The sequence below is a fragment of the Bubalus kerabau genome, chromosome X (assembly GCF_029407905.1).
Source record: "Bubalus kerabau isolate K-KA32 ecotype Philippines breed swamp buffalo chromosome X, PCC_UOA_SB_1v2, whole genome shotgun sequence".
Lineage (NCBI taxonomy): Eukaryota > Metazoa > Chordata > Mammalia > Artiodactyla > Bovidae > Bubalus > Bubalus kerabau.
In genome coordinates, this window is record NC_073647.1 from 62,121,512 (window position 1) to 62,143,883 (window position 22,372).

At 41.0% G+C, this 22,372-nt stretch overlaps 1 protein-coding gene across 8 annotated transcripts in view; it reads right to left on the reverse strand.

Annotated features, from left to right (window-relative positions):
* LOC129640386 (melanoma antigen preferentially expressed in tumors-like) overlaps positions 1 to 22,372 on the reverse strand; it is a 50,886-nt gene that overhangs the window by 12,387 nt on the left and 16,127 nt on the right. The window contains exons 1-5 of one of the 8 annotated variants that reach the window (XR_008708772.1): positions 18,115 to 19,374; positions 16,662 to 16,778; positions 6,972 to 7,271; positions 6,515 to 6,558; positions 3,035 to 4,744 (exon numbers count right to left, since the gene is read on the reverse strand). Coding sequence is in view for 5 of the 8 variants with exons in the window: in XM_055565673.1 (XP_055421648.1) it covers positions 4,625 to 5,138; positions 5,956 to 6,558; positions 6,972 to 7,261 (1,407 nt within the window). In the remaining 3 variants the exon portion in view is untranslated. Of the gene's footprint in view, positions 1 to 3,034; positions 5,139 to 5,955; positions 6,559 to 6,971; positions 7,272 to 16,661; positions 16,779 to 18,114; positions 19,375 to 22,372 lie in introns of those variants that run through there. The other 7 variants (XM_055565677.1, XM_055565676.1, XM_055565673.1 and 4 more) reach the window with 7 other exon arrangements.

A 22,372-nucleotide genomic window follows, 5' to 3' on the forward strand; every position in this document is an offset into this window, starting at 1 on the left:
TGACCTGGGAAACCCCATGGACAGAGGAGCCTGGTGGTAAATGATTAATACATAGGGTCACAAAGAGTCGGACACGATTTATCAACAAAACAACAACAACAATAGTTAATTTGCAATATTATATTAGTTTCCAGGGTATGGCATAGTGATCCAGTAGTTTTCCAGGTTATACCCCACTGTTAGTTATTATAAGATGATACTTATAATTCACTGTGCTATAGAGTATATGATTGTTGCTTATCTATTTTATACTTAGTAGTTGTATCTCTTAATCCCATTCCACTAGTTTGTCCCTTGTACCTTCCCTTGCCCGTTTGTAACCAAAATTTTGTTTTCCTTATCTGTGAGTCTGTTTCCATTTTGTGTATGCATTCATTTGTATTTTTTTTTTTAGATTCCACATGCAAGTGGTATCATACAGTATGTGTCCTTCTATACTTGACATTTCACTAAACATAATATTGCCTAGATCCATCCATATTGCAGCAAATAGCAGAATTTCATTCTTTTCATGGCTGAGTAATATTTCTGCGTTTGTGTGTGCATATGCACGTGCATGCACCACATTATTCTACCCATTCATCTGGTGATGGACACTTGGGTTGCTGTCATACATTTGCTACTGTAGTGCTGCTATGAACAATGGGGTTATGTATCTTTTCATTGTTTTTGTTATTGTTCTGGATATATATCCAGGAGTGAATTGTTGGATCATATGGTAGTTTTATTTTTAGTTTTTGAAGGAGCTCCATATGGTTTTCCATAGTGGCTGCTCCAATTTCCATTCCCACCAACAGGGTGAAAGAACTCCTTTTTCTCCACAGTCTTTCGAACATTTGTTATTTGTAGATCTTATTATGATATCCATTTTGACTGGAATGCAGTGGTACCTCATGGTTGTTTTGATTTGCATCCCTCTTATTAGCCATGTTGACCATCTCTTCATGTGCCTGTTAACCATGTGTACATCTTCTCTGGAAAAATGTCTATTCAGGCTTCCTGCCCATTTTTTTTACTGAATTGTTTTTTGTTTTGATACTTAGTTCTATGAGTTGTTTATATATTTTCAATTAAAAACCCTTGTTGATCACATTGTTTGCAAATATTTTATCCCAATCCTTAGGTTTTCATTTTTTATGGTTTTCTTTCCTGTGCAAAAACTCTTTAAGTTTAATTACATCTCGTTTAACTATTTTTGCTTTTATTTCTTTTGCCTTAGAAGACTCATCAAAAAAAAATACTGCTATTTTTGTCAATGAGTGTTCTGCTTATGTTCTCTTCTAGGAGCTTCGTGGTTTGAGGTCTTAAACGTGGGTCTTTAAAACATTTATAGAGTTTATTTTTGTATATGGTGTGAGAGAAAGTTCTAATCTTTGTTTTGCAAGTACATGACCAGTTTTCCCAGCACCACTTACTGAAAACTGTCTTTTCTCCATTGTATACCTTGCCTCCTTTTTCATAGGTTAACTGACCATAGGTGCATGGGTTTATTTCTGGACTGTTGATTCTACGTCATTGATCTATGTCTGTGTTCTGTATCAGCATTATGCTGTTTTGATTACTGTAGCTTTGTGGTATGGTCTGGATTTTGAGAAGGTTATACCTCCATCTTTGTTTTTTGCTCAAGATGGCTTTAGCAATTTGAGGTCTTTTGTGGTTCCGTAGGAATTTTGGATTATTGGTTTAGTTTTGTGAAAAATGGCATAGGTATTTGGATAGAAATTGCATTAAAGCTGTACATTGCTTTGGGTGGTATGGACATTTTAACAATATTAATTCTTTCAACCCAAGAGCACAGGATGTCTATTTCTTTATTCACCTTTGATTTCTTTCACCAGTTTTTAGAGTACAGGGTTTTCATCTCCTTGGTTATGTGTACTCCTAGGTATTTTATTCTTTTTGATGCAATTTAAACAGAATGTTTAAAAATCTTTCTCTTTGTGATAGTCCATTATTAGTGTATAGAAATGTAACAGATTTCTGTATGTTAATTTTCCACCCTTCAACTTTAATAGATTCATTCATGAGTTGTACTAGTTTTTAGGTGGTCTTTAGAGCTTAAAATACAAAGTATCATGTCATCTGCAAAGGGTGTGTTTTATCTCTTCCCTTCCAGTATGGGTGACTTTATTTATATTTTTCATTTGATTGCTGTGGCTAGTAGGACTTTTAATACTATGTTAAATAGAAGTGGTGTGAGTGGTATCCTGTCTTGTACCTGAATTCTGCAGGAAGTCTTTCAGCTTTTCACTGCTCTCTGAGATGCTGGCTGTGGGTTTCTCATAGATGCCTTTATTATTTTGAGACACATTCCCTCTAAACTTTGTTGAGAGTTGTTTTCATGAACGGATGTTCAATTGTGTCAAACAGTTTTTCTGCATCTACTGAGATAATTATGTGAGTTTTAACTTTTGTTATATTATAATGGTGCATCACACATTGATTTGCAAATGTATCATCCTTGTGACATTGAAATAAATGCTATGTGATTATGGTGTATGGTCCTTTTTATATATTGTTGGATTCGTTTTGCTAATATTTTGTCTAGGATTTTTCTATTTATATACATCAAAGCTGTTGCCAGGTCATTTTTTTTTTCTGTAGTGTCTTTCTCTGGTTTTAGTATTAGGGTAATGGTGACCTTGTTGCATTCTAATTTTCTTATGATTCTCATATGATTCTCATTTCTTTGAAATGCCATTTGTTATCATTTCAAAAAAAGCAACAACATACTGGCTCAGACGGTAAAGCGTCTGCCTGCAATGCGGGAGACCCAGGTTCAATCCCTGGGTCAGGAAGATCCTCTGGAGAAGGAAATGGCAAGCCAGTCCTGTATTCTTGCCTGGAAAATCCCATGGATGGAACCTGGTAGGCTACAGTCCATGGGGTTGCAAAGAGTCAGACACGACTGAGTGACTTCACATGCAGTTAGGAACAAGCTATTCACTATTTTTATTAATTATGAATTAATTTTTATATTTTCTCAAGTCTTTGAAATGGTTTATCATTTCAACACGTAGGAAAAATAACTAAATTTTTTTACTGAGTTTTAAAAATTGTTTTATTACTTCAATGTGGAAACAATGAACACATCCTTAATTACTATTACATTTTTCTTTCTTACTAAGTCTTTAAAATGCAATCTGTTTTCATTTAAACAAGGAAACACTATACACAAACTACTAATTATTTTTCTATTCTTTTTTTGTTACCAAATTGTTGATATTTTCTGTGTTACCCTTTCAACATATAAACACTAGGAACAATCTATTAATTAACGGTATTTTCTCTCAGTCAGTGTTGAAATGCCTTGTTTTATCACACTGACTTGTAATCATATGAGCAGGTAACTATTTTAACATTTTTCTTACTAATTCTTTGAAATACAATGCTATCATCTTAACATATAACAATATAAAGAATTTACATTCTCTTATCTTTACTGTTTTTGAAATGCAGTATGTTATCATTTCAACATGTAAACAGTATACATAAATGATCAATCAGTTATTCTACATCCTTTGTTTCTTATTAACTCTTGGATACACAGTGTGCATTTAACACTTAGGGTACATCACATTTGAGAATAGCCAAATTTCTAGACCTCAATATTCACATATGGTTAGTGTACACCATACTGAACAGTGCAACTCTAGTGGAAGAGCAGACAGAATGCATACATATGGAACAATGTGCACCATGAAGGAACTGTACATGGTACATTAAGACAAAGAAACATCAGAATAAATCTACTTAAATGGGGAAATAAGAGACAACAGAAAACCTATCTGATGAGGTAACATTCAAGCCATGATGTGAGGACTGAGCAGCTATCCAACAGGACAAAACAGGCCAATATCACTTGAGCCAATCATGTAAGGGAAAATGTAAAAAAAAAGGTGGGGATAAATAAGTTCTTAAGTGCTCTAGAGAAAACAGACAAACTAGTAAACAATAGGAGTATCTACACTTTTGTGAGATCAGGGACTTTATTTTTTTTTTAGCATATGGGTAAGTACCTAAATCATAACAGATACTTAGTGAATGTGTGTGAAATAGCCAATAACAAAGCCAGGGTTCTGAGACCTGAGAAATCAGGCAGTAACATGCTGATGAAGATACCACTAGGTAGTGGGCATAGTCTGTTTCTTTTTACCTGCATATGTTCCCTGATAAACAACCTGAGCGAATCAGAAACAGAGGAAATTTGCAGGTACCTAGAGGGCAAAATTACTCAACAACTACCACCTCTAGGAAGAGTTTCAACAGATCTGAATTGTGTCAAGTGCCCATAGATTGATAAATGGACCAATCAGTGTGGAGAAGGAAATGATATGATATATTATGCCCCGGTCAGCTTATATCACATAGCCATAACTTGCTTAGTAATGAGAAGATGTAGAGGGCAGTGAACAAGAGATCCAGAGGACCTTTCAAATTCCTCTATTTCCTTTTTAAAGTTTCTCTTTTATAGAGGTCAGTTACATATCCAACATTCCTAAACCCCAGTTTTCTGGAACAGTAGAACTTTGTATATGTATCTCTACAAACTTGGGCTTCAGGCAAAACAATGAACACTTAACAGCCATGCATCAGTGGTGAAACACTTCTTATATAGTGGAAATCAATCAGAATAAGTGAACCATTGCACGTGATCCTGGTGTAACATGTGCAGCATCGCCTTGACCTGGGCCTGAACTTCGGCAAGTTTCTGTCGGTTCAAGCTGTGATAAAAATTCTGCTCCTGGAAACAATGGACAGGAACAGGATAAATCACACGCCTCAGCCTCGGCAAGGATGTCAAGTGCTGCAGAAGGCTCTTGAGCACAGGCATCGAAATGGGGTTGAAGGCAAAGTTAAAAACACGGAGGTGGACACATTGATTCAGGGTTGGGATGATGGCCAAGAGAGTAGAATCAGTCATCATACAATTATTTATCTCCAGACGTTGCATGGTGCCTGAAACCTTTTCCAGCAGAACCTGGAAGGGCTCATAAGCTTCTGAAAAGAAATTATTGTCATTGAGATTCAATACCCTGAGCTGGGTGGCCTGAGAGCTCTGGGACAGGAAAGAGACATCTCTGATAGAAAGGCCACAGAAAGGGAGACACAATGTATCCATATGAGGCGGCAGGACTCTAAAGAGAGAAAAAGTAAGTTTATTTCAGAAGAATGACAGCAAAGACCCCCAAATTACAGGAACATATTCCTCTACAATAAACTGCTATATACTAGTTTCCAATAGGTGGTTATCAATGTGGACTTTAGGATCAGAGATTATAAATTTTGGACACTGAGAAAGTTACTTTACCACTCTGAGGAAGAGGGTTTTAACCTTGAAAATGTGCACACCAGTAATTATTATACAGAGTTACGAGAAGGATTAAGTGAAAAAAATCACATGCACTCAGTATATATAAAATAATAAGGATTGGATCTGGTTCACTTATTTGGTGAGGATGGGTCCAGGAAAGCAGCCAACTGAGGGTTTCCTTTACTTTCCAGATGACAAGCTCTCCATTCAAGGGTCTAAGCCTTCGGGAAAATACAGGAGCAAAATTATCTGGCAGTGTTAACTCTTGTGACCCATCCACGGGCGTGTGCATTAGAACTACAACTTAAAGTTTCTCTCTGAGTGCCTCCCCTTCCTCTCTAGAGAGCTATCAAGTCCAGGCGCAGAAGGACTGAGTCTTTTTCAGAAATCTATGTACAAACATGTTCTGTCTGCCTGTGGTCACTGAATGAATGAATAAGCACAGCTTCCTTCACTAACCTCATCTGCCCCTCACCATAAGGTACCCCATTCTCCCCCAGCTAGGTTCAAACTCCCAGCAATGCCTATGCTGAGGTGAAAGGAAAAATAGGTTACTAGGAGCATAGGAAGATGCAAGAATGGTCCCTTCTGTCTTAACAATGAGGTCTTCAGGGAACCCAGATTTCTCCCAATCCCCTCACCTGAGCAGTTTGTGCAGTTGATCTCTGAGGTAGAAGAAAGACAACCTGAGCTCCTGGAGGTTTTCCAGCTGCCCAAGCAGGATGAGAAAAAACCTGAAATTCCTTCCCTTACAAGACCTAAAGGGGATGTTAGACAAACTAAGGCTGTGCAGGTGGGTCATTCCAGCAAAAAAGGTGATGATCTCATTCATATAAGCCTGATCCATTTCCAGATGATTAATGCACTCCATATCCAGAATCTGAAGGATATGTCTGTTGGCAGACATTCTACTGATTCGCAAATCTCTGCAGCAGAGGTGCAAGAACCCAGAACTCTGCTCAACTTTATTACAGAGGAAAGTGAGAAACCGCTGAGCTCTCAAGGTATTATTGAGGGAAATATTCACTAGTAATTCAATGGTTTCCTGAGCTGACTCAACCTCAGACCCAGAATCACCAATCCCAAGGCACCTGGCACGATGCTGAGTGTTTTCTAAGTTACGGAGAGCATGCCGAGAGTATTTGCATGACTGTAAACAGAAAGGGAATGTGATCCTGACGTGAGAACATGTTATCTTACAGTTTGAGTTGTGCCTTAAATCTAGGATCCTCAGTTTGTGGCCCCTGTAAGGAAAGAAGACATGAAATGTGGTTGATTGGAACATAACCCAGCAAGATCAATGGTGGGAAACGGACAGAACACCTGAATCCTGGTTTTCACTTCATCACCATTCACCAAGAAGTTCTTTCCACACAAATTGAGCATCTTTCATCCTTTCCCCACACTTCCTTCACCTCTGGTCTTGCCCTGTCTCAATGCCCATATCCCACTTCTATGTAATCACAGTCAAATTCATTCATAGTACCCTCATTCACCTCTGTTCTTTAATCAACTCTATAAGACAATGAAATCCTGAAGGTGACCCCAACTGCTGAATTCATTGGCTAGTGTTGGGAGAAGGTTAGATACTCCCCTGCCCCAGGCTACAGCATACCCTCCTGTTGACTCCCTATAAATCTTCTGGTCACAGACTTACCTAGAGGAAGCGTTCTGGGCTGGGGGGATCGGCAGACCATCAATCATGGCTTCCAAGATGTCATAGTATGACTCCTGTGCCCTCAGTGACCCAAGATGGAGACAGTGAAAAGGCCAGACCCTCACCATTGCCTTTAGGATCTTCTTATGCCCACCCAAGAAGGCAGTGCTGAACAATGGAACAAAGAGACCTCCTGGGATTTTCTCCAGAGCATGCATCACTGCAGGCTCACTACTCAGCAGACTCTTTGCAGCGAGCTCGAAGAGTGTGTCTGTGATCTTTTGGTCCATCTTCACAAACCTGCGTCAGAGTGGAGAATATTTAGAAGTTCTGAGAAAAAATCTATAGTCTCTTGTTTGTTTCCAGGGATAGCTATGGATAAAATGCTTATTGAATAAGTATATGGGCAAATTATATGGCCAACTCAAGTGACCTCTCCTCTGGGAATAGAATGAAAATAGACTTGTGTGAGTATTTAATTATATACATGCACACATACACACATTTACATAAGATAAAATGCCATTATAAGTCATAGGTAAGTTAGCAGAAGCCAATCTTGACCTTCCTCAAATTATTTCTTCACAAAAAGACACAAACCAATAAGAAGGAAAATGTGCATCAACATAAAAGCCTCACAATTCCTTTAAAATGGAGAATGCCAAAAATTCAAAATAATTGTGAATAAAACAAAAATCATGAAATCTCAGCATGATTTTTCATACTCCCATGACTAGGCTTTGTGGCAAGAAAAAAGACAGACATAGAAATCTTACAAGAGACAGAGAGAAAGGAAGATGGGAAAGGGCTTAAAGCAGATCTAAAACTACAGCAGAATGACTAAGCACAGAATAAATCTAAAATTACTGAAAAGGTGTCCTAGAATATGAGAGCATGGACTACAGGGGAGGAATTCCTAATAGGAGTTTTTTAAGGGACACAGATGACTTAAAAGTGCAGTTTTTGAAAGATACAGCTTTTAGGGAAGAATAAGGCAATGAAGAAGGGAGAAGCCTCTGTTGGCACTTGGGTAATGATGGGAAAAACAAACAGAAGGGAAAATTAAGGATCTTGCAATACATAAGAAAACCACAAATCAGAGTACTCAAGACTTCTCCCCCAATCTCCAAAACAAACAAACAAAATGAAAGGTTGACATAAAGATTTTATATTCAACTAAGGAAGCTACTAGAGTAAGGGTCAGTGTTCAGACTGGCCCACTAACCCAAATCAAGCCCACTGCTTGATTTTATATATAAAGTTTTATTGGAACAAAGCCATGATATATCATTTATGTATTGTCTCTGAATGCTTTGGCACTACAGTTGCAAAGGTGAGTAGAGTGACAGGAGCACTGTGATCCAGAAACTTACAATATTCCCTACACGTCTCTTTACAGAATATTTGCCAAGTAATCTTCTAAAAGAGGAACTGAGATTGTGTTCCAACAGGTGATGAGAAGGAAAACTTCACCAAACTATCTAAAAGTGAGTATTTTACATGTAATACTAAAATCAACATGGAGGAAAGGGGAGAAGACTAATGTACAGAAGTTTTATGTTGTGAAAAAACAGAAAATGTGCAAGTAAAATGAGAGAAGGGAGAAGAGTATAAGAAAATAGAACAACCTTTTTATCATGATGCAATAGGGGAGTGTTAAATGATATTGGAGGAAAAAAACGCATAGACTAGAGAGTAAAGCGTTAAGGAAATAGGTGGTTCAGGATGAGTTATAACAATGCATTAAACATGAGGAAGAATATGTCTTAATGATAAAAGCAAAAACTCAAAATGAAGATATAATCGTTAGGAGTATTTATGCACCAGGAGTACTGCAAACACCTTCAAAACTAAAAAGGGAAGGATATGTAGATAAAATAACAGTAATAAGAGAAAACACTAACAATAGAAGATTTAATACATCAGACTCAGTCTAAGGCTAATGAGATTGCATGAGACTACAGAGTAGGGTGGTCCCGAGATGGCAGAGGAATAGGATGGGGAAACCAGCCTCTCCTCCAAAAATTCAACAAAAGATCATTTGAATGTTGAGCAACTCCCACAAAACAACTTCTGAACATGGGTGGAGGACATAAGGCACCCAGAAAGGCACCCCAAACACTTCAAGAGGAGGCAGGACAACATACAAAAGATGAAAACACAGACAAAAGATTTAGGGATGGAGACCTGTCCCTGGTGAGGGAGTTGAGAAGAAGAATTTTCCACATAGTAGGAAACACTCTCACAGGGATGTCGATGGGGAGTTTTGGAATCTCAGAGGGCAACATTCAGTTCAGGTCAGTCGCTCAGTCGTGTCCGACTCTTTGCGACCCCATGAATCGCAGCACGCCAGGCCTCCCTGTCCGTCACCAACTCCCGGAGTTCACCGAGACTCACGTCCATCGAGTCAGTGATGCCATCCAGCCGTCTCATCCTCTGTCGCCCCCTTCTCCTCCTGCCCCCAATCCCTCCCAGCATCAGGGTCTTTTCCAGCGAGTCAACTCTTCGCATGAGGTGGCCAAAGTACTGGCGTTTCGGCTTCAGCATCAGTCGTTCCAGTGAACACCCAGGACTGATCTCCTTTAGGATGGGCTGGTTGGATCTCCTTGAAGTCCAAGGGACTCTCAAGAGTTTTCTCCAACACCACAGTTCAAAAGCATCAATTCTTCAGTGCTTAGCTTTCTGTATAGTCCAAATCTCACATCCATACCTGACCACTGGAAAAACCATAGCCTTGACTACACGGACCGTTGTTGACGAACTAATGTCTCTGCTTTTCAATATGCTGTCTAGGTTGGTCATAACTTTCCTTCCAAGGAGTAAGCGTCTTTTAATTTCATGGCTGCAGTCACCGTCTGCAGTGGTTTTGGAGCCCAGAAAAATAACGTCAGCTGCTATTTCCACTGTTTCTCCATCTATTTGCCATGGATGAGACCAGATGCCATGATCTTCGTTTTCTGAATGTTGAGCTTTAAGCCAACATTTTCACTCTCCTCTTTCACTTTCATCAAGAGGCTCTTTAGTTCTTTTTCACTTTCTGCCATAAGGGTGGTGTCATCTGCATATCTGAGGTTATTGATATTTCTCCCGGTAATCTTGATTCCAGCTTGTGCTTCCTCCAGCCCAGCGTTTCTCAAGATGTACTCTGCATATAAGTTGAACAAGCACAGTGACAATAGGCAGCCTTGACGTACTCCTTTTCCTATTTGGAACCAGTCTGTTGTTGCATGTCCAGTTCTAACTGTTGCTCTCTGACCTGCATACAGGTTTCTCAAGAGGCAGGTCAGGTGGTCTGGTATTCCCATGTCTTGAAGAATTTTCCACAGTTTATTGTGATCCACACAGTCAAAGGCTTTGGCATAGTCAATAAAGCAGAAATAGATGCTTTTCTGGAACTCTCTTGCTTTTTCCATGATCCAGCAGATGTTGGCAATTTGGTCTCTGGGGTTCCTCTGCCTTTGCTAAAACCAGCTTGAACACCTGGAAGTTCACGGTTCACGTAGTGCTGAAGCCTGGCTTGGAGAATTTTGACCATTACTTCACTAGCGTGTGAGATGAGTGCAATCATGCAGTAGTTTGAACATTCTTTGGAGTTGCCTTTCTTTGGGACTGGAATGAAAACTGACCTTTTCCAGTCCTGTGGCCACTGCTGCGTTTTCCAAATTTGCTGGCATATTGAGTGCAGCGCTTTCACAGCATCATCTTTCAGGATTTGAAATAGCTCAACTGCAATTCCATCACGTCCACTAGCTTTCTTCCTAGTGATGCTTTCTAAGGCCCACTTGATTTCACATGCCAGGATATCTGGCTCTAGGTGAGTGATCACACCGTCGTGATTATCTTGGTCGTGAAGATCTTTTTTGTACAGTTCTTCTGTGTATTCTTGCCATCTCTTCTTAGTACCTTCTGCTTCTGTTAGGTCCATACCATTTCTGTCCTTTATCGAGCCCGTCTTTGCATGAGATGTTCCCTTAGTATCTCTAATTTTCTTGAAGAGATCTCCAGTCTTTCCCATTCTGCTGTTTTCCTCTATTTCTTTGCATTGATCACTGAGGAAGGCTTTCTTATCTCTTCTTGCTATTCTTTGGAACTCTGCATTCAGATGCTTATATCTTTTCTTTTCTCCTTTGCTTCGAAAGTTTAAATCTAGTGTTAGAAAGTTTACATGAGTCAATCTTCACAGAAGAAATGAATAAAGTTATTACAAGAATTACACCCAAGAAGCACCTTGCTCAGATGTATTTATTGGTGAATTCTAGTAAACCATCAACGATCAAATAGTACCAAAGCTTTGTGACTTGTTTAAGAACATTTGAAAGCAAGGAAATGTCCCTAATTTCTTTTCGGAAGCCAGTAGGATACTAACACATAAACATAGATACCAAAACTCTAAACAGAATATTAGCAAACATCCAACAATACATTTAGAAAGTAGTACAGAGACATTACTTTGCCAACAAAGGTTCGTCTAGTCAAGGCTATGGCTTTTCCTGTGGTCATGTATGGATGTGAGAGTTGGACTGTGAAGAAGGCTGAGCGCCGAAGACTTGATGCTTTTGAACTGTGGTGTTGGAGAAGACTCTTGAGAGTCCCTTGGACTGCAAGGAGATCCCACCCGTCCATTCTGAAGGAGATCAGCCCTGGGATTTCTTTGGAAGGAATGATGCTAAAGCTGAAACTCCAGTACTTTGGCCACCTCATGTGAAGAGTTGACTCGTTGGAAAAGACTCTGATGCTGGGAGGGATTGGGGGCAGGAGGAGAAGGGGACGACAGAGGATGAGACGGCTGGATGGCATCACTGACTCGATGGACGTGAGTCTCGGTGAACTCCGGGAGTTGGTGACGGACAGGGAGGCCTGGCGTGCTGCGATTCATGGGGTCGCAAAGAGTCGGACACGACTCAGCGACTGATCTGATCTGATCTGATCTGATACTGTGATAAAGTGGGACTTATTCCATTAATACAAGGCTGGCTCTATATTAGGAATTTCATTCATATCCTTCACCACGGTAACATATTTAAAGACAAAGACCCCGATGTTGGGGAAGATTGAAGTCAAAAGGAGTAGGGAGCAGCAGAGAATGAGATGGTTAGACAGCATCACTGACTCAATACACATGAATCTGAGCAAACTCTGGGAGATAGAGGAGGACAGAGGAGCCTGGGTTGCAAAGAGTCAGACACGACATAGCAACTGAACAATAATCTTAGGACTATCATCATAGATGCCAAACCAATCTTTGGGAAACTTCAATAGGCATTCATGTTAAAAAAGAGAAAACTGAAGAAACAGGAATCAGGGATGCATTATTAACATGATAAAAGCTATATAAGTAGCTCCTCGTGCAAATACTTTATTTAGTGGGGGAGTACCAGAGGTTTTCCAATAAGGTCAGGAATAACAAAAGTATGCCCACTATATCACTCCTGTTCAGTGTTCAACAGCAAGCACTAGTCAGTTGACTAGAGAAACCAATAAGAGTTTTAAGAATGGATAAGAAGATGTAAAGCCACCTCTATGTCCAGGTGATATCATCGCACACCTGAAGACTCTTATAGAAACCATGACAAATTAGCTAAAACAAAGAGAATTCAGCAAGGTAGTAGGATATAAAGTTACATACAAATATTATTAGTCTTTGTTTTGCATACACACACGCGCACGCACACACACACACACACACACAGCTGGAGGACATGTTAGGAGAGAAAATCCCATATACAATGGCAATAACAAAGACTAAGTGTATAGAAATAAACTTAATGAGAGCATCTATACAAAGATAATTTGTAAACACTCTCGAACAACATAGAAGGAAACTTGAATAAGTAGGAAGATTTTCAAAGACCTTAGACAGAATAACTCAGCACTAAAAAGATATTGATTCCCTCTAAAGTTACGTATACGTTGAATATAATCTCAAAAATATCGGCGAACGTTTTTATGGACTTAGACCAATGGATGATTTAGTTCATTATTTTTAAAAAACATGCAAGAATAGCCAGGATACAAGTAAAAAAGGAAAACCTATGAGTGAATAGGGAGAAGGCAATGGCACCGCACTCCAGTACTGTTGCCCGGAAAATCCCGTGGATGGAGGAGCCTGGTAGGCTGCAGTCCATGGGGTCGCTAAGAGTCAGACACGACTGAGCAACTTCACTTTCACTTTCCACTTTCATGCATTGGAGAAGGAAATGGCAACCCTCTCCAGTGTTCTTGCCTGGAGAATCCCATGGACGGAGAAGCCTGGTAGGCTGCAGTCCATGGGGTCGCACGGAGTCGGACACGACTGAAGCGACTTAGCAGCAGCAGCAGCATGAGTGAACAGTAATCATATCAGACATAAAAGCACACTATAAAGCTCTAAATGTATACCACTTGGGTACCAGTACAGGAATAGACTAATAGGCCAGTGGCATAGAATAAAAAACTCAGAATAACACCAATTATAGCTGGGGATTTTAGTGTATGAGCCAAAGGCATGTAAAATCACTGAGGCAAAGATGAACATTCAACAAATGAGGCTGGAACAATTGAGACATTAAAAAAAAATCAGTGCAGATCCATGACATACCATCCACAAAAATAAACTGTAAATGGGTTTAGGACTCTAAACAAAAAAATGAAGCCATAACAAAATCTTGAAGAAAATATGGCAGAATTTCTCTTCACTATCAGCGTTGGGAAAGGCTTTCTAACTGTGACTGAAATTTCCAGAGGTGATTAAAGAAAAGAACATTCTATGTGACTAAAAAGATTTTTTTAACGTACGGCAAGTTGCGAAGAGCTGACTCATTGGAAAAGACTCTGATGCTGGGAGGGATTGGGGGCAGGAGGAGAAGCGGACGACAGAGGATGAGACGGCTGGATGGCATCTCTGACTCGATGGACGTGAGTCTCAGTGAACTCCGGGAGTCGGTGACGGACAGGGAGGCCTGGCGTGGTGCGATTCATGGGGTCGCAAAGAGTTGGACACGACTGAGCGACTGAACTGAACTGAAGTGAAAGTGAAAGTGGCTCAGCCATAACACAACATAACTACAGATGCATTTAACATTTGGGCCAACAATCCTATTGCTGGAAATGAAACTTGAAGAGACATTACCACCAACACAAAAATACGTGTACACTGGGTTATTCACTGCAGCATTGTTTGTATTAATCATTACGAAATGTTGAAAACAACTGAAACGCCCCTATGCTGCTGCTGCTGCTGCTAAGTCGCTTCAGTCGTGTCCAACTCTGTGCGACCCCAAAGACGGCAGCCCACCAGGGTCCCCCGTCCCTGGCATTCTCCAGGCAACAACACTGGAGTGGGTTGCCATTTCCTTCTACAAGGCATGAAAGGGAAAAGTGAAAGTGAAGTCGCTCAGTCGTGTCCGACTCCTAGCGACCCCATGGACCGCAGCCCACCAGGCTCCTCGGTCCATGGGATTTGCCAGACAAGAGTACTGGAGTGGGTTGCCATTGCCTTCTCCGGAAATGCCCCTATCGAAGCCAGTGTAATCTAATGTAGCTAGCTATAAAGAAGAATGAAGGAGTACAGAATAAGGAGTTTTTTTTTTTTTTTGATGAAATGCTGTTTACTGAAAAAGGAAAAGTGCAAAGGAGCTTTAGAAAATGCCATCTATCATTTAATAGACAATGGAACATAAGAAAACCCGTATGTATCTATTCATTTGTGTAGAGTAAATCCAGGAAAGGTTCAACCAGATAACCAGATTGGTTATCTACAGGGGGATTGTGGAAAAGAAATGGGGAATGCGAAGCGGGTGGAAGACATGGGGAAAGAATCATACGCCTACAGTATGTGTGTTTGTGCAGCCCTGAGTCTGAATCACAGTAGTGTTTCACATACCCCAGGATTAAGTGAAAAATTAAAATGAACTAGGATATGGGGGGAGAGGGCAAACTCAAATTCGAAACACCAACAAATTAACCTAAATATATTACAAATAAATGTCTTAACCACAAGAGAAGGAGTGAGGAAGAAAACAGCTAAGCTAAGCAACTTGGGGAAACAGTACTTTGATTGCATCCTTGGAGGCTTAAGATATAAAGAAGTGGACACACACACAAGTCATCAGATCTGCTTCTAACAGGTGCGTGTTTTGTGCTCAGTCATTAAGTTGTACCCGACTTTTTGCGATCCCGGTCTCTGTAGCACACCAGGTCTCCCCATCCTTCACTATCTCCTAGAGTTTGCTCAAATTCATGTCCATTAGGTCGGTCATACTATCTAACCATTTGGTAGCATTTCTGTAACCACATCATGTATAATCAATCAGGTGTGAACAAATAAGTAAATACTGAAGATAAGGAGAGCCAGGTGAGACAAAGAAGTTACAAATCAGACTAGAGTGGATTGTTGCTGTATCGCATAAACCATCACAATATTGTAAACTCATTATCCTCCAATTAAAATTAATTAATTAATTAAAAAAAGAAGGACCAGTGTGAGCTCCTGGCTTTCACTATCTACAGAAATATCTAGAGAAATTCCAATGTATCTGGGAGCATAAGTATATACAGACGACATATTTCCTTCATTTACCGATGGAAAAGGAAGACCTAGCTGCAAGGAAACCCCAGTAGCAATGAACATGCAGGGAGATATCAGTTATTAAATGTCATTTTCCAAGGAAAGGAAACATGGGTTTTGGCAGAAGTGTTCTGATTTCAGGGTCATGGTGGGGAAAGAAAAGCACAAGATGAACAGGAATACCTTATAATGCCGGCAAGGAAGTACACAGGAAAGAACCACGTCATGCTCAAAGAACACAAACCCCACAAGGAGTTCCTAATCACCAAAGCTGGAAAAATGCAAGAAACTAAATAATGATATAATTTGATTATAAGTCACAATATAACGAAGTTATTCACATCTCAATATTGACATAAAGAATTTGATTACTTATTTGATTTGATGATTAGAAATGCATTCTATAAAATTTTATATTTGGCAAAACTAATACAGTTAGGTAAAGTTTAAAAATAAAATAAAATTAAAAAAAAAAAGAAAGAAAATTTATAAAAATATGAGGGAGAAAAGACAGCTCTACAGATTTCCAATGAACAAATATGGTAGGAATAAGGAAATACAAAGTCACCTTTTAGTCATATTTGTTGTAGGCCAAACCAACAGATGAATTTTAAAAGCAGTGAATAAAAGCCTGAGAAGAATCCTATCCCTCTTTTTGGCTCCGAGCAAGCATTCCCCTAGCCCAAAAGCAGCCTTATCATAGGAACCAGCCACAGTGTCTGCTTGCCCCTGTCAGGTTTTGGTTCCCCACCAGTCCACAGAAGTATTCAAACAAGCTAATCACATCCTTCCTTGAGAACCAAGGGTCACCACCATCTCTTGTTACCACAGATAACCTCCCACGGCCCTGCTTGTGCATTCTCTTCCAGAGCATGACTCCCCTGAGGCTCGACCTAGCCAGTAGTATCCTCTTCCCTCAGGCAGTGAGTGAACATTACTGAGAAGCTGCTGTGGGTAGCACCTGTCCAGTGTCAGGTGTGTATGTTCAGCAGCCACCCCCAGATCCCTGTGGTAGAAATCACTCCGTCACCATTAGAATGAAGGAGAGGCAATAAAACAGGTATTATTGCCAAAAATGTGTAACTTTCATCTAATCCTAAGAAAACACCAGACAAACCCAAACTGACAGACATTGTATAAAATACCTGAGCAGTATCTCCAAAACCGTCACCGTTGGGAAAGACCCAGAAAGCTTGAGGAATTCTCAGCGTGGAGGAGACTAACGAGAAATGATGGCCAAATGTGGTATCCGGAATGGGATGCTGGGACAGAAAAAGGAGATTACCGGGATAAATGACAGAATTCAAATAAAGTATGTAAATTAGTTAATAGTACTGCATCGATATTAATTTTCAATTTTCATAATTTTTATATGCCTATGTAAGATGTTAACATTAGGGAAATCTGGATGAAGTTTTTCTATACTGTTTTTGGCAAACTTTTTTTAGGTCTAAAGGTACTTCAAAAAAACCTTTTTTTTAAAGATTCACTCACTGCTAAAAGGAAACATAATGATATCTGTGTGATAAATTGCTTCAGTATTGTCCGACTCTTTGCCACCCTACGGACTGTAAGCTACCAGGTTCTTCTGTCCATTGGATTATCCAGGCAAAAATACTGGAGTGGGTTTCCATGTCCTCCTCCACGGGATCTTCCTGACCCAGGGGTCAAACCCAAGTCTCTTAGGTTTCCTGCGTTGGCAGGTGGGGCCTTTACCAGCTGAGCCACAGGGGAAGCCCCACGGTTACACTATAAATCTTACCTTTTAATAATAGTTTAACCAATTGAAATACGGTTAGGAGGATGGATATAAAGATGGATAAATGTTCGTGCCTCGTGATCCATTAAAAAACTATTTCAAAGTGGTTTGAAAGTGAGAGTGTTAGTTTCTCAGTCATGTCTGACTCTTTGTGCTTCCATGGACTGTAGCCTGCCAGGCTCCTCTGTCCATGGGATGCTCCAGGCAAGAATACTGGAGTGGATTGTCGTTTCCTGTCTAGAGGGCCCATTAATAGAAATGAAAGTGCAACCATTTCCAAGGTGTAGATGAATATTTATCTGCTCCTTGTGGCTCAGACGGTAAAGAATCTGCCTACAATGAAGGAGACCTGGGTTCGGTTTCTGGGCATTATCAATACGAACCACAAAAATAATTAGATGCAAACAAATACGATTTTTTAAAGGAGCGCAACACGATCGAGGGATTTTATTTTATTTTATTGGATCGAGGGATTTTTTTTTAATTGTATTTATTTATTTATTTATTTTTTATTTTATTTTATTTTTAAACTTTACGTAATTGTATTCGTTTTGCCAAATATCAAAATGAATCCGCCACAGGTATACCTGTGTTCCCCATCCTGAACCCTCTTCCCTCCTCCTGGATCGAGGGATTTTAAAGAGAGCAAGAAATGATTCACCACAAAATTGAAGCTAATCCCAGGTAAGGAAAGAGGGCTACACAGAGGGCGGACAGGAGAGTTGGCCGGCGAGCAATTCAATCGATTGCCTTTCTTATTAATCCCCAAACTTTGGTCCTAGGTAATTTCATTTATATCAGTAGAGACAGAGTTTATAGAAAGAACACTGTTGAGATACCTGACTGGAAGAAGAGTCGGAAAATAGTTGAGACGTCCAAGACCCCAGCAGTGGCAGGGCGTTCCTCCCTCTCCACAGGCCGCTGCCAACAAGCCCCAGCGCCGGAGGCTACTGGCGTCTTAACGGTTCCTCGCCAGAAGAGCACTTGGATTGGTGTAGCGCAGGTCACATGCCACCCCCTCACTCAATCAGCTAGGTACCGGGAGGCGGGGCCAAGTTCTAGACCCGCCCACATAGCAGAGGGGCTTATGGGTGAGAAGGTTCCCCTCAGGCACCAGCGCCTCGGCTCTAGAACCCCTTGGGTGGAAAGCTGGGCACAGTGTCTGTCTCTCTGTGTGGCCTAGATACCGCCTGGCCAGGGTTTCTGCCAGGCCAGGACTCAAACTCAGAGAACTGATGTCCACATCGATGGGCTTTGCAACAGAGACTGAACTGAAAAACAATTGGCCCCTTAATGAAAAAGAGGCTTCTCGGGTGGCAGGGCGCTAGTGCTCAAGAACCCGCCTGCCGATGCAGGAGATGTCCGAGTCCAGGTTCGATCCCTGGGTCAGGACGACCCCCTGGAGGAGGTCACGGCAACCCACTCCAGTATTCTTTTTTTTTATTTTTCAGTCCAGTATTCTTGCCTGGAGAATCCCATGGACGAGGGGCCTGGTGGGCGACTTGGCACTTGATGAAAAAAGCCATCAAACTTTAGTGTCCACAGGGCTCTCCTATGGTAAATAAGGTGTTGAGTCCACACCAGATAGGGACAAATGTATTCTGGCCTCTGTGCAGTAAAGCCAGCATAGCAATGACAGTGACATTTGACAAAAGCAGCATCAAGGAGAAAACTGCACGCATTCTAAGTTGCTTCAGTCTTGTCCGACTCTTTGTGACCCCATGAACTGTAGCCCATCAGGTCCCTCTGTCCTGGGGATTCTCCAGGCAACAATACTGGACTGAGAGGCCATGCCCTTCTCTGGGGAAGGAGAAAACTGCGGCCCCTTTAATAGCAAGGGGCATTCAGGGTATGTGTGTCCAACCTTCTCAGCCTGCAATGTGGGAGACCTTGGTTCGATTCCTGGGTTGGCAAGATCCACTGGAGAAGGGATAGGCTACCCACTCCAGTATTCTTGGGCTTCCCTTGTGGCTCAGCTGGTAAAGAATCTGCCCAACAATGTGGGAGACCTGGGTTCGATCCCTGGGTTAAGAAGATCCCCTGGAGACGGGAAAGGCTGCCCACTCCAGCATTCTGGCCTGGAGCATTCCATGGACTGTATAGTCCACGGGGTCACGAAGAGTCGCACACAACTGAGCAACTTTCACTTTCACTTTCTCCCTGAAATCCTGATTCCACTGTTGGTTTCTTATTCTCTTCCCAACTGTTTAAAACTTTTCAGAATACAATACATTTTATTTATATGCTATTTTTCTAAATTGGCCATCTCCTTCTGGTGGAAAAATATAAATTCCTGGAGGGCGGGAATCTTTGTTTATTTGTCCATTAACATATCCTTATAGTAATGCTTGGTATAATGTATGCTTCAACATTTGTTCAATGAATTGTTCTCCAGCCATGCTAGCCTATTTTTTGTGCCTCTGACCCTACCTCTAACTCACCAAGCATGTTTTCACACCATTATGTATTTTCCTGTAACAACTTGCCCACAGATGTTCCTATAACCACCATCCTTGCTAGGTTCACTTCTCTGCTCGCCTCATTAGCCAAGGCTTACTTTTCTTCATGACACCTAGCATTTGATCATAGCTTTTCTGAGTATGTTTTGTTTCTCTGGGTTTGTTGTTGTTTTTACTTTGCTTTAGTTTAGGTTTGCTTTTTTCTGTTTTCTTTTTTCAACATTTCTTTCTTATACTCTTTTAACTGCTGCTAAAGAAGTAAACCATCCATGACTGTTTTAATTTTTGCCATATAATGTCATCTTTCAGTAGATGGGGTAATGGCATTAAATATCTTACACTGGATCCCTGGTTTCATGACTTTACCACTTCAGATCAGATCAGATCAGTCGCTGAGTCGTGTCCGATTCTTTGCGACCCCATGAATCGCAGCACGCCAGGCCTCCCTGTCCGTCACCAACTCCCGGAGTTCACCGAGACTCACGTCCATCGAGTCAGTGATGCCATCCAGCCGTCTCATCCTCTGTCGCCCCCTTCTCCTCCTGCCCCCAATCCCTCCCAGCATCAGGGTCTTTTCCAGCGAGTCAACTCTTCGCATGAGGTGGCCAAAGTACTGGCGTTTCGGCTTCAGCATCAGTCGTTCCAGTGAACACCCAGGACTGATCTCCTTTAGGATGGGCTGGTTGGATCTCCTTGAAGTCCAAGGGACTCTCAAGAGTTTTCTCCAACACCACAGTTCAAAAGCATCAATTCTTCAGTGCTTAGCTTTCTGTATAGTCCAAATCTCACATCCATACATGACCACTGGAAAAACCATAGCCTTGACTACACGGACCATTGTTGACGAACTAATGTCTCTGCTTTTCAATATGCTGTCTAGGTTGGTCATAACTTTCCTTCCAAGGAGTAAGCGTCTTTTAATTTCATGGCTGCAGTCACCGTCTGCAGTGGTTTTGGAGCCCAGAAAAATAACGTCAGCCGCTATTTCCACTGTTTCTCCATCTATTTGCCATGGATGAGACCAGATGCCATGATCTTCGTTTTCTGAATGTTGAGCTTTAAGCCAACATTTTCACTCTCCTCTTTCACTTTCATCAAGAGGCTCTTTAGTTCTTTTTCACTTTCTGCCATAAGGGTGGTGTCATCTGCATATCTGAGGTTATTGATATTTCTCCCGGTAATCTTGATTCCAGCTTGTGCTTCCTCCAGCCCAGCGTTTCTCAAGATGTACTCTGCATATAAGTTGAACAAGCACGGTGACAATATGCAGCCTTGACGTACTCCTTTTCCTATTTGGAACCAGTCTGTTGTTGCATGTCCAGTTCTAACTGTTGCTCTCTGACCTGCATACAGGTTTCTCAAGAGGCAGGTCAGGTGGTCTGGTATTCCCATGTCTTGAAGAATTTTCCACAGTTTATTGTGATCCACACAGTCAAAGGCTTTGGCATAGTCAATAAAGCAGAAATAGATGCTTTTCTGGAACTCTCTTGCTTTTTCCACGATCCAGCAGATGTTGGCAATTTGGTCTCTGGGGTTCCTCTGCCTTTGCTAAAACCAGCTTGAACACCTGGAAGTTCACGGTTCACGTAGTGCTGAAGCCTGGCTTGGAGAATTTTGACCATTACTTCACTAGCGTATGAGATGAGTGCAATCATGCAGTAGTTTGAACATTCTTTGGAGTTGCCTTTCTTTGGGACTGGAATGAAAACTGACCTTTTCCAGTCCTGTGGCCACTGCTGCGTTTTCCAAATTTGCTGGCATATTGAGTGCAGCGCTTTCACAGCATCATCTTTCAGGATTTGAAATAGCTCAACTGCAATTCCATCACGTCCACTAGCTTTCTTCCTAGTGATGCTTTCTAAGGCCCACTTGATTTCACATGCCAGGATATCTGGCTCTAGGTGAGTGATCACACCGTCGTGATTATCTTGGTCGTGAAGATCTTTTTTGTACAGTTCTTCTGTGTATTCTTGCCATCTCTTCTTAGTACCTTCTGCTTCTGTTAGGTCCATACCATTTCTGTCCTTTATCGAGCCCGTCTTTGCATGAGATGTTCCCTTAGTATCTCTAATTTTCTTGAAGAGATCTCCAGTCTTTCCCATTCTGCTGTTTTCCTCTATTTCTTTGCATTGATCACTGAGGAAGGCTTTCTTATCTCTTCTTGCTATTCTTTGGAACTCTGCATTCAGATGCTTATATCTTTTCTTTTCTCCTTTGCTTCGAAAGTTTAAATCTAGTGTTAGAAAGTTTACATGAGTCAATCTTCACAGAAGAAATGAATAAAGTTATTACAAGAATTACACCCAAGAAGCACCTTGCTCAGATGTATTTATTGGTGAATTCTAGTAAACCATCAACGATCAAATAGTACCAAAGCTTTGTGACTTGTTTAAGAACATTTGAAAGCAAGGAAATGTCCCTAATTTCTTTTCGGAAGCCAGTAGGATACTAACACATAAACATAGATACCAAAACTCTAAACAGAATATTAGCAAACATCGAACAATACATTTAGAAAGTAGTACAGAGACATTACTTTGCCAACAAAGGTTCGTCTAGTCAAGGCTATGGCTTTTCCTGTGGTCCTGTATGGATGTGAGAGTTGGACTGTGAAGAAGGCTGAGCGCCGAAGACTTGA